General features: G+C 45.8%; 1 protein-coding gene across 9 annotated transcripts in view; it reads left to right on the forward strand.

The window, feature by feature from the left end:
* Positions 1-13,543, forward strand: part of dgkza (diacylglycerol kinase, zeta a) — a 516,902-nt gene that overhangs the window by 269,774 nt on the left and 233,585 nt on the right. For all 9 annotated transcript variants that reach the window (XM_086007591.1, XM_086007594.1, XM_086007592.1 and 6 more), the window contains one exon: positions 538-638. In XM_086007591.1, the coding sequence (XP_085863717.1) occupies positions 538-638 (101 nt within the window). The remainder of the gene's footprint in view (positions 1-537; positions 639-13,543) is intronic.

Consider the following 13,543-nt stretch of genomic DNA (forward strand, 5'->3'; position numbering starts at 1 on the left):
CATGGGATCTTTTACATCTGAGAGGGCAGACGGGCCTCGGTTTAAAATTTCATCCGACAACGCAGCACTCCCTCCGTACTGGACTGGAGTGCCTGCCTAGATTGTTGTGCTCAAGTCTCTGGCGTGGTATTTGAACCCACAGCCTTCTGACTCGGAGGCAAGAGTGCTCCCACTGATCTGTGTTGATGCGTGCAATAAGAGACCCAAGAAAGGAGAACATTCTACCAGGTTCTCCTTCTAATTATCTTGTTCTAATTTCATGGTGTAGTGCAGGAACACTTGTACAATCCTCATGGGGATTAAGATGGAACAGGGGCATGAAAGACAGCCTCTCACTAAAATAGTGAGGAAACATCACAATACTTTCCTGACCATCTGCAGAACCTTTTTTTTTTTCCTGAACCAAAGATGTTAACCAGCAGACGGGAGTGTGAAGCTGTGGTCCGTTATTTTCAGCTTCACTGTACGGTTAAAATTTGACTCTCCGCATGAAAGCTTTCAGCTTGTTCTATTAAAATGATTTATTATCTGCTTCAGTCAGCAGACGGTGCCAGAACGCCTGAAGATACGTGTGAATCGGATCAGCATGCATGACTACGAAGCCTTGCATTATGACAAGGAGAAACTAAAAGAAGCCTGTAAGTAGCCAGAGCCAGCAGGGCAGAGTACTTGCTGTCCTCCTCCATCAGTATAAAAAGCAAGTAGACCTTGCATTTCTATAGTACCTTTCATGATCCAAAGCGCTTTACAGCCAATGAAGTACTTCTGAAGTGTAATCACTGTTGTAATGTAGGGAAACACGGCAGCCAATTTGCACACAGCAAGATCACACAAACAGCAATGAGATAATGACCAGAAAATTTGTTTTTTAGTGATGTTGGTTGAGGGATAAATATTGGTCAGGACACCGGAGAGAACTCACCTGCCCATCTTCAAATAGTGTCATGGGATCTTTTACGTCTACTTGAGAGGGCAGAAGGGGCCTCGGGTTAACATCTCATCCAAAATGCAGCACCTCCGACAGTGCAGCACTCCCTCAGTACTGCATATGTTTCAGTTGTAGGATGATGCTGCATTGCAACTGGGTAATTATCAGAAGAATTCACCACCTCCAATTGTCGTTCTATATTTAGTATTGGTGTCACCATTTCACCTTTATAGCGCATTACGGATGACATTGCTCACCTTTGTCTCGCTGCCCTATCGGAATATAACAAAAGGATTGTTGCTTCATCAGAACAGATGGTTCTGAATTTTTTTTAACCCTTTCCTGAAAGTAGTAATCCGACCGCAGTGGGTTTCACTCACTGTAAATGCAAGAGAGCTGGCGACAAGCTAAGGAGATCGTGCGTGCTGGTTTCACGTTGCTCTATATTGCAGTAGGTCTTCTTCTTAGGCAGTCCCTCGGAACCGAGGATGACTTGCTTCCACATTAAAAATGAGTTTGCAGGTGACTGATGAGTCCAATGCGGGACCTACAGTCTCTGTCACAGGTGGGCAGACGGTGGTTGAGGGGGCGGGTGCTTGGGTTGAAGTGCGCTCCTTGCGCTGCCTGCGCTTGGCTTCCGCTTGCTCCCGGCAAAGAGACTCGAGGTGTTCGGCGCCTTCCCGGATGCTTCTCCTCCACTTTGTGCGGTCTTGGGCCAGGGATTCCCAGGTGTCGGTGGGGATTCCCAGGTATTGTCTACGTGGGTGGCACAGGCCATAGTAAACAGCTCAGTGAGATTGTCAACATCCACAGGCATAAGTGCACAGCTTCATGCCAGACTTCATCGATCGAGCACATAGCTGTACGTTTTTGTTTTGAAGCTTAGACTAGGGGGGGCACCTTTTTGTTCAAAGTCCTCCCCCATTTCATACAGAACAAAATAATGGTCCATGCAGAATTTTTTTTGTGTTGTTTCAGCAAGAACTTCAGCTGTTTCTCCCCTGTCTTAGACACCCTAGGGTCAGTTCTCTGGCTCTCTGCTAGAGTTGTGGGGGGTGGCAATACCAGGGATGGGAGAATGTTAGAAAATAAATAAAAATGCAATTTAAAAAAAGGTTTGCTGTGGAAGCACTAGATGGCAATGTTGGGCAATTCTGAATGCCTGCTTGCAAAAAAGCAGTGTCGAGAAGGTTTAATACTGATCCCAGCCTGACTTGTGCTTTGTGCAACAAACAATACTGAAACTGCCTGCTGGGAGGAAGATTGAGTAGTCTGCTTCTCATTTTTCACAATATATCTTTGCAAACCCACCTTATGTTTTGAATCTTCTAAATGTGTTGCTCCCTCCTGTTCTGACAGTGATGGGCATCGCAATTAATGGACGCAAATTAGTCCTCTATCTTCTACTCTGCCAAGGCTGTTGCTGGCTTTGTTTGTAACCAGACCCAGTGTATTACAGACACTGTCCTGTGTTTGGAACCACACCCAGTGTATTACAGGTACTGTCCTGTGTTTGGAACCACACCCAGTGTATTACAGACACTGTCCTGTGTTTGGAACCACACCCAGTGTATTACAGACACTGTCCTGTGTTTGTAACCACACCCAGTGTATTACAGGTACTGTCCTGTGTTTGGAACCACACCCAGTGTATTACAGGCACTGTCCTGTGTTTGGAACCACACCCAGTGTATTACAGGCACTGTCCTGTGTTTGGAACCACACCCAGTGTATTACAGACACTGTCCTGTGTTTGGAACCACACCCAGTGTATTACAGACACTGTCCTGTGTTTGGAACCACACCCAGTGTATTACAGACACTGTCCTGTGTTTGGAACCACACCCAGTGTATTACAGACACTGTCCTGTGTTTGTAACCACACCGTGTGTTACAGACACTGTCCTGTGTTTGGAACCACACCCAGTGTATTACAGACACTGTCCTGTGTTTGTAACCACACCCAGTGTATTACAGGTACTGTCCTGTGTTTGGAACCACACCCAGTGTATTACAGGCACTGTCCTGTGTTTGGAACCACACCCAGTGTATTACAGACACTGTCCTGTGTTTGGAACCACACCCAGTGTATTACAGGCACTGTCCTGTGTTTGGAACCACACCCAGTGTATTACAGACACTGTCCTGTGTTTGGAACCACACCCAGTGTATTACAGGTACTGTCCTGTGTTTGGAACCACACCCAGTGTATTACAGACACTGTCCTGTGTTTGGAACCACACCCAGTGTATTACAGACACTGTCCTGTGTTTGGAACCACACCCAGTGTATTACAGACACTGTCCTGTGTTTGTAACCACACCCAGTGTATTACAGGTACTGTCCTGTGTTTGGAACCACACCCAGTGTATTACAGGCACTGTCCTGTGTTTGGAACCACACCCAGTGTATTACAGACACTGTCCTGTGTTTGGAACCACACCCAGTGTATTACAGACACTGTCCTGTGTTTGGAACCACACCCAGTGTATTACAGACACTGTCCTGTGTTTGGAACCACACCCAGTGTATTACAGACACTGTCCTGTGTTTGGAACCACACCCAGTGTATTACAGGCACTGTCCTGTGTTTGGAACCACACCCAGTGTATTACAGACACTGTCCTGTGTTTGGAACCACACCCAGTGTATTACAGACACTGTCCTGTGTTTGGAACCACACCCAGTGTATTACAGACACTGTCCTGTGCTGGTAATTGTACATACAATATTGCAGTCACTGTCCTGCCTTCCTAACTGCACGCACAGAATGACAGTCACTATCCTGTGGCAGTGAACAGTGTCTTGTAGGCCTCATCTCCTGCTTGTGCAGATCCCTGGCGAGCTCTGTACTGTGTATTCTGTTTTGCTTTGCCCAGTGTGGACATAGTTCAAGAAGTGCATCATTATTCACGCCTGGTTATAAACCTATCAGCAGCAATTCATTACGTGTCTAAGTTTATAGCATCGCGGAGACCTAATAACCATAAAGAGAGACATTTATTTCAACATCACGGACTGTTTATTCTTTAATAAAATGATACAGAAAATCCGCTCTCCAGTATATGCTGATTTTCATTTTTCCACCCGTGCTGCTTAGCCAAGGCGCACGAGTTGCAAGGTTGAAGATAAAGTACAAAGCCACAAATAAATAGAACTTCTGAGTGGATGAACTGCCAATACTAATGGGGCAGTGTCACTGCAACGGTGGAATTGTTGGAGAGCTCTCGCTCCTCCTTATCTCTGTAACCTCCTCGAGCCCTATAAACCTCTGAAAATCATAGAATGGTTACAGCACATGAGGAGGCCATTCGGCCTGTCGAGCCCGTGCCGGCTCTCTGCAACAGCTCTTCAGCTAGTCCCACTCCCCCGCCCTTTCCCCGTAGCTCTTTTGAAAGCCATGATTGAGTCTGCCTCCACCACCCTCTCGGGCAGCGCATTCCAGATCCTAACCACTCGCTGCATAAAAAAGTTTTTCCTCATGTCGCCTTCGGTTCTTCTGCCAATTACATTAAATCTGTGTCCTCTGGTTCTCGACCCATCCACCAATGGGAATATTTTCTCTCTATTTACTCTGTCTAGACCCCTCATGATTTTGCACATCGCTATCAAATCTCCTCTCAACATTCTCTGCTCCAAGGAGAACAACCCCAGCTTCTCCAGTCTATCCACGTAACTGAAGTCCCTCATCCCTGGAACCATTCTTGTAAATCCTTTTTGCACCCTCTCTAAGGCCTTCACGTCCTTCCTAAAGTGCGGTGCCCAGAATTGGATACAGTACTCCAGTTTATATTGCCTCTCCTTGTCCTTCCAACCAAATGTATCACTTCGCACTTTTCTGTGTTAAATTTCATCTGCCGCGTGTCCACCCATTCCACCAGCCTGTCTATTTCTTCTTGAAGTCTATCACTATCCTTCTCACTGTTCATTGTACTTCCAAATTTTGTCATCTGTAAATTTTGAAATTGTGCCCTGTACACCCACATCCAAGTCATTAATACATATCAAGAAAAGCAGTGGTCTTCGTACCGACCCCTGGGAAACACCACTGTGTACCTCCCTCCAGTCCGATAAACAACCGTTCACCACTACTCTCTGTTTCCTGTCACTTAGCCAATTTCGTATCCAGCTGCCAGTGTCCCTTTTATTCCATGGGCTTCAACTTTGCTGGCAAGCCTATTATGTGGCACTTTATCAAATGCCTTTTGGAAGTCCATGTACACCACATCAACCGCATTACCCTCATCAACCCTCTCTGTTATCTCATCAAAAAACTCAATCATGTTAGTTAAACACAATTTGCCTTTAACAAATCCGTGCTGGCTTTCCTTAATTAATCCACACTTGTCCAAGTGACTGTTAATTTTGTTCCGGATTATCGTTTCTAAAACCTTCCCCACTACCGATGTTAAACTGACTGGCCTGTAATTGCTAAGTTTATCCTTGCATCCTTTTTTGAACAAGGGTGTAACATTTGCAATTCTCCAGTCCTCTAGCAACACCCCCATATCCAAGGAGGATTGGAAAATTATGGCCAGTACCTCCGTAATTTCCACCTTTATTTCCCTCAGCATCCTAGGATGCATCCCATCCGGTCCTGGTGACTTATCTACTTTAAGTACAGCCAGCCTTTCTTGTACCTCCTCTTTATCAATTTTTATCCCATCCAGTATCTCAACTACCAATCAAAGGCTATTGCGGAAAATAAAAGCTCATGGATAGAAGATTGGCTAACTAACAGATTAGGCATAAATGGGTCATTTTCTGATTGGCAAGATGTAACGAGTGGTGTGCCACAGGGATCAGTGCTGGGGCCTCAACTTTTTACAATTTATATAAATGACTTGGAAGAAGGGACTGAAGGTACGGTTGCTAAATTTGCTGATGACACAAAAATAGATAGGAAAGTAAATTGTGAAGAGGACATCAGGAGGCTACAAAGGGATATAGATAGGTTAAGTGAGTGGGCAAAGATCTGGCAAATGGAGTATAATGTGGGAAAATGTGAAGTTGTCCATTTTGGCAGGAAGAATAAAAAAGAAGCATATTATCTAAATGGTGAGAGATTGCAGAGCTCTGCGATGCAGAGGGATCTGGGTGTCCTAGTGCATGAATCGCAAAAGGTTAGTATGCAGGTACAGCAAGTAATTAGGAAAGCTAATAGAATGTTATTGTTTATTGCGAGGAGAATTGAATACAAATGTAGGGAGGTTATGCTTCAGTTATACAGGGCATTGGTGAAACCACATCTGGAGTACTGTGTACAGTATTGGTCTCCTTATTTAAGGAAGGATGTAAATGCGTTGGAAGCAGTTCAGAGAAGGTTTACTAGACTAATACCTGGAATGGACGGGTTGTCTTATGAGGAAAGGTTGGAACAGCTAGGCTTGTATTCGCTGGAGTTTAGAAGAGTAAGAGGTGACTTGATTGAAACATAAAAGATCCTGAGGGGTCTGGACAGGGTGGATGTGGAGAGGATGTTTCCTCTTGTGGGCGAATCTAGAACTAGGGGTCACTTTAAAAATAAGGGGTCACCCATTTAAGACAGAGATGAGGAGACATTTTTTCTCAGAGGGTCGTGAGTCTTTGGAACTCTCTTCCTCAGAGGGCAGTGGAAGCAGAATCTTTTAAGGCAGGGGTAGATAAATACTTGATAAGCAAGGGGGTGAAAGGTTATCGGGGGTAGGCGGGAATATGGAATAATCAGATCAGCCATGATCTTATTGAATGGCGGAGCAGGCTCGAGGGGCCGAGTGGCCTACTCCTGCTCCTAATTTGTATGTTCGTATGTATGTACCTCTTTCATCATCAGATGCAAAGTACTCATTTAGTACCTCAGCCGTGCCCTCTGCCTCCATGCGTAGGTCTCCATTTTGATCCCCAATTGGCCCCACCCCTCATCTTACTACCCATTTACTATTTATATGCCTATATAAGACTTTTGGATTCCCTTTCATGTTAGCTGCCAATCTATTCTCATAATCTCTCTTTGCCCCTCTTACTTCCTTTTTCACTTCCCTCTGAACTTTCTATATTCAGCCTGGTTCTCACTTGTATTCTCAACCTGACATCTGTCATACGCCCCCTTTTTCTGCTTCATCTTACTCTCTTTCTCTTTCATCATCTAGGGAGCTCTGGTTTTAGTTGCCCTACCTTTCCCCTGAGTGGGAATGTACCTCGTCTGCACCCAAACCATCTCTTTAAAGGCAGCCCATTGTTCGATTACAGTTTTGCCTGCCAGTCTTTGATTCCAATTTACCCGGGCCAGATCCATTCTCACCCCACTGAAATTGGCCTTCCGCCAATTAAGTATTTTTACTCTAGATTGCTCCTTGTCCTTTTCTATAGCTAATCTAAATCTTGATACTGTGATCACTGTTCCCTAAATGTTCCCCTACTGACACTTGTTCTGCTTGACCCACCTCATTCACCAGAACCAGATCCAGCAAGGCCTCCTTCCTCGTTGGGCCGGAAACATACTGATCAAGAAAGTTCTCCTGAACACACTTCAGAAATTCCTCCCCCTCTCTGCCCTTTACACTATTACTATCCCAGTCTATATTAGGATAATTGAAGTCCCCCATTATTACTACTCTATAGTTCTTGCACCTCTCTCTAATTTCCCTGTAAATTTGCTCCTCTATATCCTTCCCACTAGTTGGTGGCATATAGAATACACCTAGTAGTGTAATGGCACCTCTATTGTTTATCAACTTTAACCAAACAGATTCCGTCCTTGACCCTTCCAGGATATCCTCTCTAGCACTGTAACATTCTCCTTAATCAATACTGACACTCCACCTCCTTTCTTTCATAGAAACATAGAAGATAACAGCAGGCCATTCGGCCCCTCGAGCCTGCTCCGCCATTCAATGAGATCATGGCTGATCATCCAATTTCAGTACCCTGTCCCTGCTTTCTCCCCATATCCCTTGATCCCTTTAGCCTTAAGAAATATATCCAACTCCTTCTTGAATATATTTAATGAATTGGCCTCTACTGCCTTCTGTGGTAGAGAATTCTACAGGTTCACCACTCTCTGGGTGAAGAAATTCCTCCTCATCTCTGTCCTAAATGGCTTACCCCTTATCCTTAGACTGTGACCCCTGGTTCTGGACTCCCCGACCATCGGGAACATCCTTCCTGTATCTAGTCTGTCTAGTCCTGTTAGAATTTTGTAAGTTTCAATGAGATCCCCTCTCATTCTTCTAAACTCCAGTGAGTACAAGCCCAATCGACCCAATCTCTCCTCATACGTCATTCCTGCCATCCCAGGTATCAGCCTGGTGAATCTTCACTGCACTCCTTCCATGGCAAGAATATCCTTCCTCAAATAAGGCGACCAAAACTGCACACAATACTCAAGGTGTGGTCTCACCAAGGCCCTGTACAACTGCAGCAAGACATCCTTGTTCCTGTATTCAAACCCTCTCGCTACGAAGGCCAACATACCATTTGCCTTCTTAACCGCCTGCTGCACCTACATGCTTACCTTCAGTGACTGGTGCACAAGGACGCTCAGGTCTCGTTGCACTTCCCCTTTTCCCAATCTATTGCCGTTCAGATAATAATCTGCCTTCTTGTTTTTGACACCAAAGTGGATAACCTCGCATTTATCCACGTTATATTGCATCTGCCATGCTTCTGCCCAATCACCCAACCTGTCCAAATCATCCTGGAGTTTCTCGGCATCCTCCTCACAGCACACACGCCCACCCAGCTTTGTGTCGTCTGCAAACTTGGAGATATTACATCTAGTTCCCTCGTCCAGATCATTAATATATATTGTGAATAGCTGGGGTCCAAGGACCGATCCCTGCGGTACCCCACTAGTCACTGCCTGCCACTTGGAAAAAGAGCTGTTTATTCCAACTCTTTGCTTTCTGTCTGCCAACCAGTTCTCTATCCAAGTCAATACCTTGCCCCTAATCCCATGTGCCTTAACTTTACACGCTAATCTCTTATGCGGGACCTTATCGAAAGCCTTTTGAAAGTCCGAATACGCCACATCCACTGGTTCTCCCTTATCTATTTTACCAGTTACATCCTCAGAAATTCCAGTAGATTAGTCAAGCACGATTTACCTTTTGTAAATCCATGTTGACTTTGTCCGATCCGGTCACTGTTTTCCAAGTGCTCTGCTATTACATCTTTTATAATGGACTCTAGCATTTTCCCCACTACCGATGTCCGGCTTACCGGTCTGTAATTCCCCGTTTTCTCTCTACCACCTTTTTTGAACAGCGGGGTAACATTAGCTACCCGCCAACCCATGGGTACTGTTCCAGAGTCTATCGAATTTTGGAAGCTGGTCAGCAATGCATCTACTATTTCTAGGGCCACTTCCTTAAGTACCCTAGGATGTAGGTTATCAGGCCCTGGGGATTTATCGGCCTTCAATCCCGTCGATTTCTCTAACACCATTTCCCTACAAATACTGATTTCTATCAGTTCCTCCCTTTCATTAGACCCTATGTTCCCCGACATCTCTGGGAGGTTATTTGTGTCCTCCTTTGTGACATAAATTGGCCTGCCATTTCTTTGTTCCCCATTATAAATTCCCCTGATTCTGACTGCAAGGGACCTACGCTTGACTTTACCAATCTTTTTCTCTTCACATATCTATAAAAGCTTTTACAGTCAGTTTTTATGTTCCCTGCAAGCTTACTCTCATACTCTATTTTCCCCCTCCTTTGTTGAATCCTAAATTGCTCCCAATCCTCAGGTTTACTGCTTTTTCTGGCCAATTTATATGTCCTCTCCTTGGATCTTATGCTATCTCTAATTTCCCTTGTTAGCCACGGTTGAGTCACCTTTTTTGTTTTATTTTTATGCCAAACAGGGATGAACAAATTCTGGAGTTCATGCGATCTTTGAATGTTTGCCATTGCCTATCCACCGTCAACCCTTTGAGTAACATTCCCCAATCAATCCTACCCAACTCGCGCCTCATACCATCATAGTTTCCTTTATTTAAATTCAGGACCCTAGTCTCTGAGTCAACTACTTCACTCTCCATCTTAATGAAGAATTCTATCATATTATGATCGCTCTGACCCAAGGGGCCTCGCACAACAAGATTGCTAATTAATCCTTTCTCATTACATAATACCCAGTCTAAGATGGCCTGATCTCTAGTTGGTTCCTCGACATATTGGTCCAGGAAACCATCACGTATACACTCCAGGAATTCCTCCTCCACAGTATTGTTACTAATTTGGTTAGCCCAATCTATATGTAGATTAAAATCACCCATGATACCTGCTGTGCCCTTATTGCACGCTTCTCTAATTTCCCTTTTAATGCCATCCCCGACCTCCACATTACTGTTTGGAGGTCTATATACCACTCCCACTAATGTTTTCTGCCCCTTGGTATTTCTCAGTTCTACCCATACAGATTCCACATCATCAGAGCTAATATCCTTCCTTACAATTGTGTTAATCCCCTCTTTAACCAGCAATGCTACCCCACCTCCTTTTCCTTTTTGCCTATCTTTCCTGAATATTGAATACTCTTTCCTGAATATCTTCCCTATCTTTCCTGAACACCTTATATTCAGGAAAATTTAGTACCCAATCCTGCCCTTTTTGAGCCAGGTCTCCTTTATCGCCACGACATCATATCCCCACGTGGCTATTTGCACCTGCAGCTCACCATCCTTATTTACCACACTTCACACACATGCACTGTAAACCTATCTTAGACCACCTTGTATTCTCTCTTAGTCTGACCCCACCTTATACCGTACTATTTCTTCCTCTAGTGCTATCTGTCTTTCCTAATCCTTTGTGCACCTTGTTTCTCCTTTCTAATGCTACATCCTGGTGCCCATCCCCCAGCCAAATTAGTCCAAACCCTCCCCAACTGCACTAGCAAACCGCCCCCCCCCCCCCCCCCACCTTCCCGCGAGGACATTAGTCCCGGCTCTGTTGAGGTGCAACCCGTCCGGCTTGTACAGGTCCCACCTACTCCAGAACCGGCCCCAATGTCCCAGGAATCTAAAGCCCTCCCTCCTGCACCATCTCTCCAGCCACGCATTCATCTGCTCTATCCTCCTATTTCTATACTCACTAGCTCGTGGCACCGGGAGTAATCCAGAGATTACTACCTTTGAGGTCCTGCTTTTTCATCTCTTTCCTAGCTCCCTAAAATCCCCCTCCCCCCTCAGAATGTCAGAATGTTCTGCAGCCGCTCAGTGACACCCTTGACCCTGGCACCAGAGAGGCAACATACCATCCTGGTATCACATCTGTGGCCGTAGAAACACCTGCCTGTTTCCCCTAACTATCGAATCTCTTATTGCTTTCCCGATCTTCTTCCCCCCCCCCCGCCCCCCCACCCCACCCCACGCACAGCTGAGCCACCCGTGGTGCTGTGGACTTGGCTCTGGCTGTACTCCCCAGAGGAACCATTGCCTTCACCATTATACAGTCCTGAACACTGGTTGGAGAGCGAGATGCACTCGGTACTCCTGCACTACCTGCCTGGTCCTCCTTGTCTGTCTGACAGTCACCGATTCCCTCTCTGCCTGCACGCTCTTACGCTGCGGGGTGACATCCTCCTGAAACGTGCTATTCATGTAGCTCTCAGCCTCACAGATGCACCGTAGTGACGCCAACTGCTGCTCAAGCTCGGAAACCTGGAGCTTGAGCTCCTCCAGCTGATGACACTTCCGGCACATTTGGTTGTCCAGGACACGGAAAGCGCCTGGAGTTCCCACGTGGCACAAGATGTGTATTCCACGGGACCGAGGTGCCCTGCCATGCCTCTACTTAATAGACTATTAAGTAACTTAACAGAAATAAACTCAAGACTTAAAAAAAAACAATCACCATCACCAGCTACTCACCAATCAGCTTCTTCCCTTGTGTTGATGCCACTTACTTCGCTCCCTGACACTCGCGCTCTCCCCCCCCCCCCCCCCCCCACGTGCTCTTGGGCTTACCTTTATCTGCGGCCGCTCCTCTTGCTCTCCCACAGGTCTGCGCTCGTGTCTATTAACTTAGAGATCTTGGGTTCTGTGGTTCCATTCCTCCTTTTCCTCTCCACCGAATTCCTGCACTTACCAAATTCCTCCACTCTGCTTGCGATCCACTCCGTTTGCAATGTTCCAGCTCTGCTTCCGAGCTCTGTGCTCAAGCTCTGCATTCTGAGAACTCTGCGTTCCTCCAACTCTCCCCCACTTCCTTCGCACCACCATTGGCAGCCGAGCCTTTAGATATTTGGCCCTAATCACTGGAATTCCCTCCCCAAACCTCTCTGCCTCTCCTCCTTTAAGACACTGCTTAAAACCTACCTCTTTGACTGAGCTTTTAGTCACTTGCCCTAATATCTCCTTCTTTGTCTGGTTACTCTCCTGTGAAATGCCCTTTGACGTTTTAATACATTAAAGGTGCTATTTAAATATAAGTTGTTGTTGTGGAATAGCCTAATCGAAAACTCCATTGTATAGAAAGAAGAAAGAAAGACTTGCATTTATATAGCGGCTTTCACGACCACCGGACATCTCAAAGCACTTTACAGCCAATGAAGTACTGTTGTAATGTGGGATACGCGGTAGCCAATTTTACACAGCAAGGTCCCACAAACAGCAATGTGATAATGACCAGATAATCTGTTTTAGTTATGTTGATTGAGGGATAAATATTGGCCAGGACACCGGGGATAACTCCCCTGCTTTTCTTCGAAATAGTGCCATGGGATCTTTTACGCCCACCTGAGAGAGCAGACGGGGCCTCGGTTTAAAGTCTCATCCGAAAGACGGCACCTCCGACAGTGCAGCACTCCCTCAGCGTCAGCCTAGATTTATGTGCTCAAGTCCCTGGAGTGGGACTTGAACCCACAACCTTCTGACTCGGAGGCGAGTGTGCTACCCACTGTCAACATGTTGGGTCTTAGGTGAATGTTTACACTGCAACAAACCTTTTATCCCCAATGTGACCTTTCACACTGCAGATTCCAGAACTATTTCTTACTTTTAAAAAAAAATCATAGCTTGAATTAAAACTAACAATTGTTCTGGGCCACGCAAGGATTGCAGCCCAGCCCAATAATGGAGACGCTGGAATTGGCTGCCGTGTTCCTGCACCACAGAAGGGCAAACTGAGCCAGGGTTTCCACTCCTGAACCATTGGCGTCTGGCCAGGGTGGAGGCTTGGCTCTGATACCTCCCAGTGCTGACACTCACTAACTTGGCTTTCACATGAAGACTGGTGACTTTGGACAGCCGCTTGAGACAGCCAGTCCCTATAGAAGTGTACACCTGCAAGAGATGGTGCCTTGAGAAGAGGGGAAAACTATGCAACGCATGTCACATCTGCAGCGTGTCTCAGTTTTGAGACTATTGGAATGCAGGAGTTAATAAGCCTGAGGTTTGTCACACTAGGGCCGCTCCTTTGATCTGATAGCTTTGGAGCAGACCTGGTCAGCTGTATTTATGGGTCAATAATTAAAAAAATAACATTGCAGCCAGTCTGACTGAACTTTTGTCGAAAGCAGACAGGAGCTGTTTGGTTAAGACCAGAAAGTGTTTGTGTTGAGAAAGTTGATTTGTGACAGTTTTCAGCTTAAGGACTCAGTGGAGCAGGAGCTGCCTGTTTATGTTGTCACTGA

Source organism: Somniosus microcephalus, chromosome 15 (assembly GCF_052327205.1).
Source record: "Somniosus microcephalus isolate GS21.2 chromosome 15, FLI_Smic_1.0, whole genome shotgun sequence".
In the NCBI taxonomy this organism is placed as follows: Eukaryota; Metazoa; Chordata; class Chondrichthyes; order Squaliformes; family Somniosidae; genus Somniosus; species Somniosus microcephalus.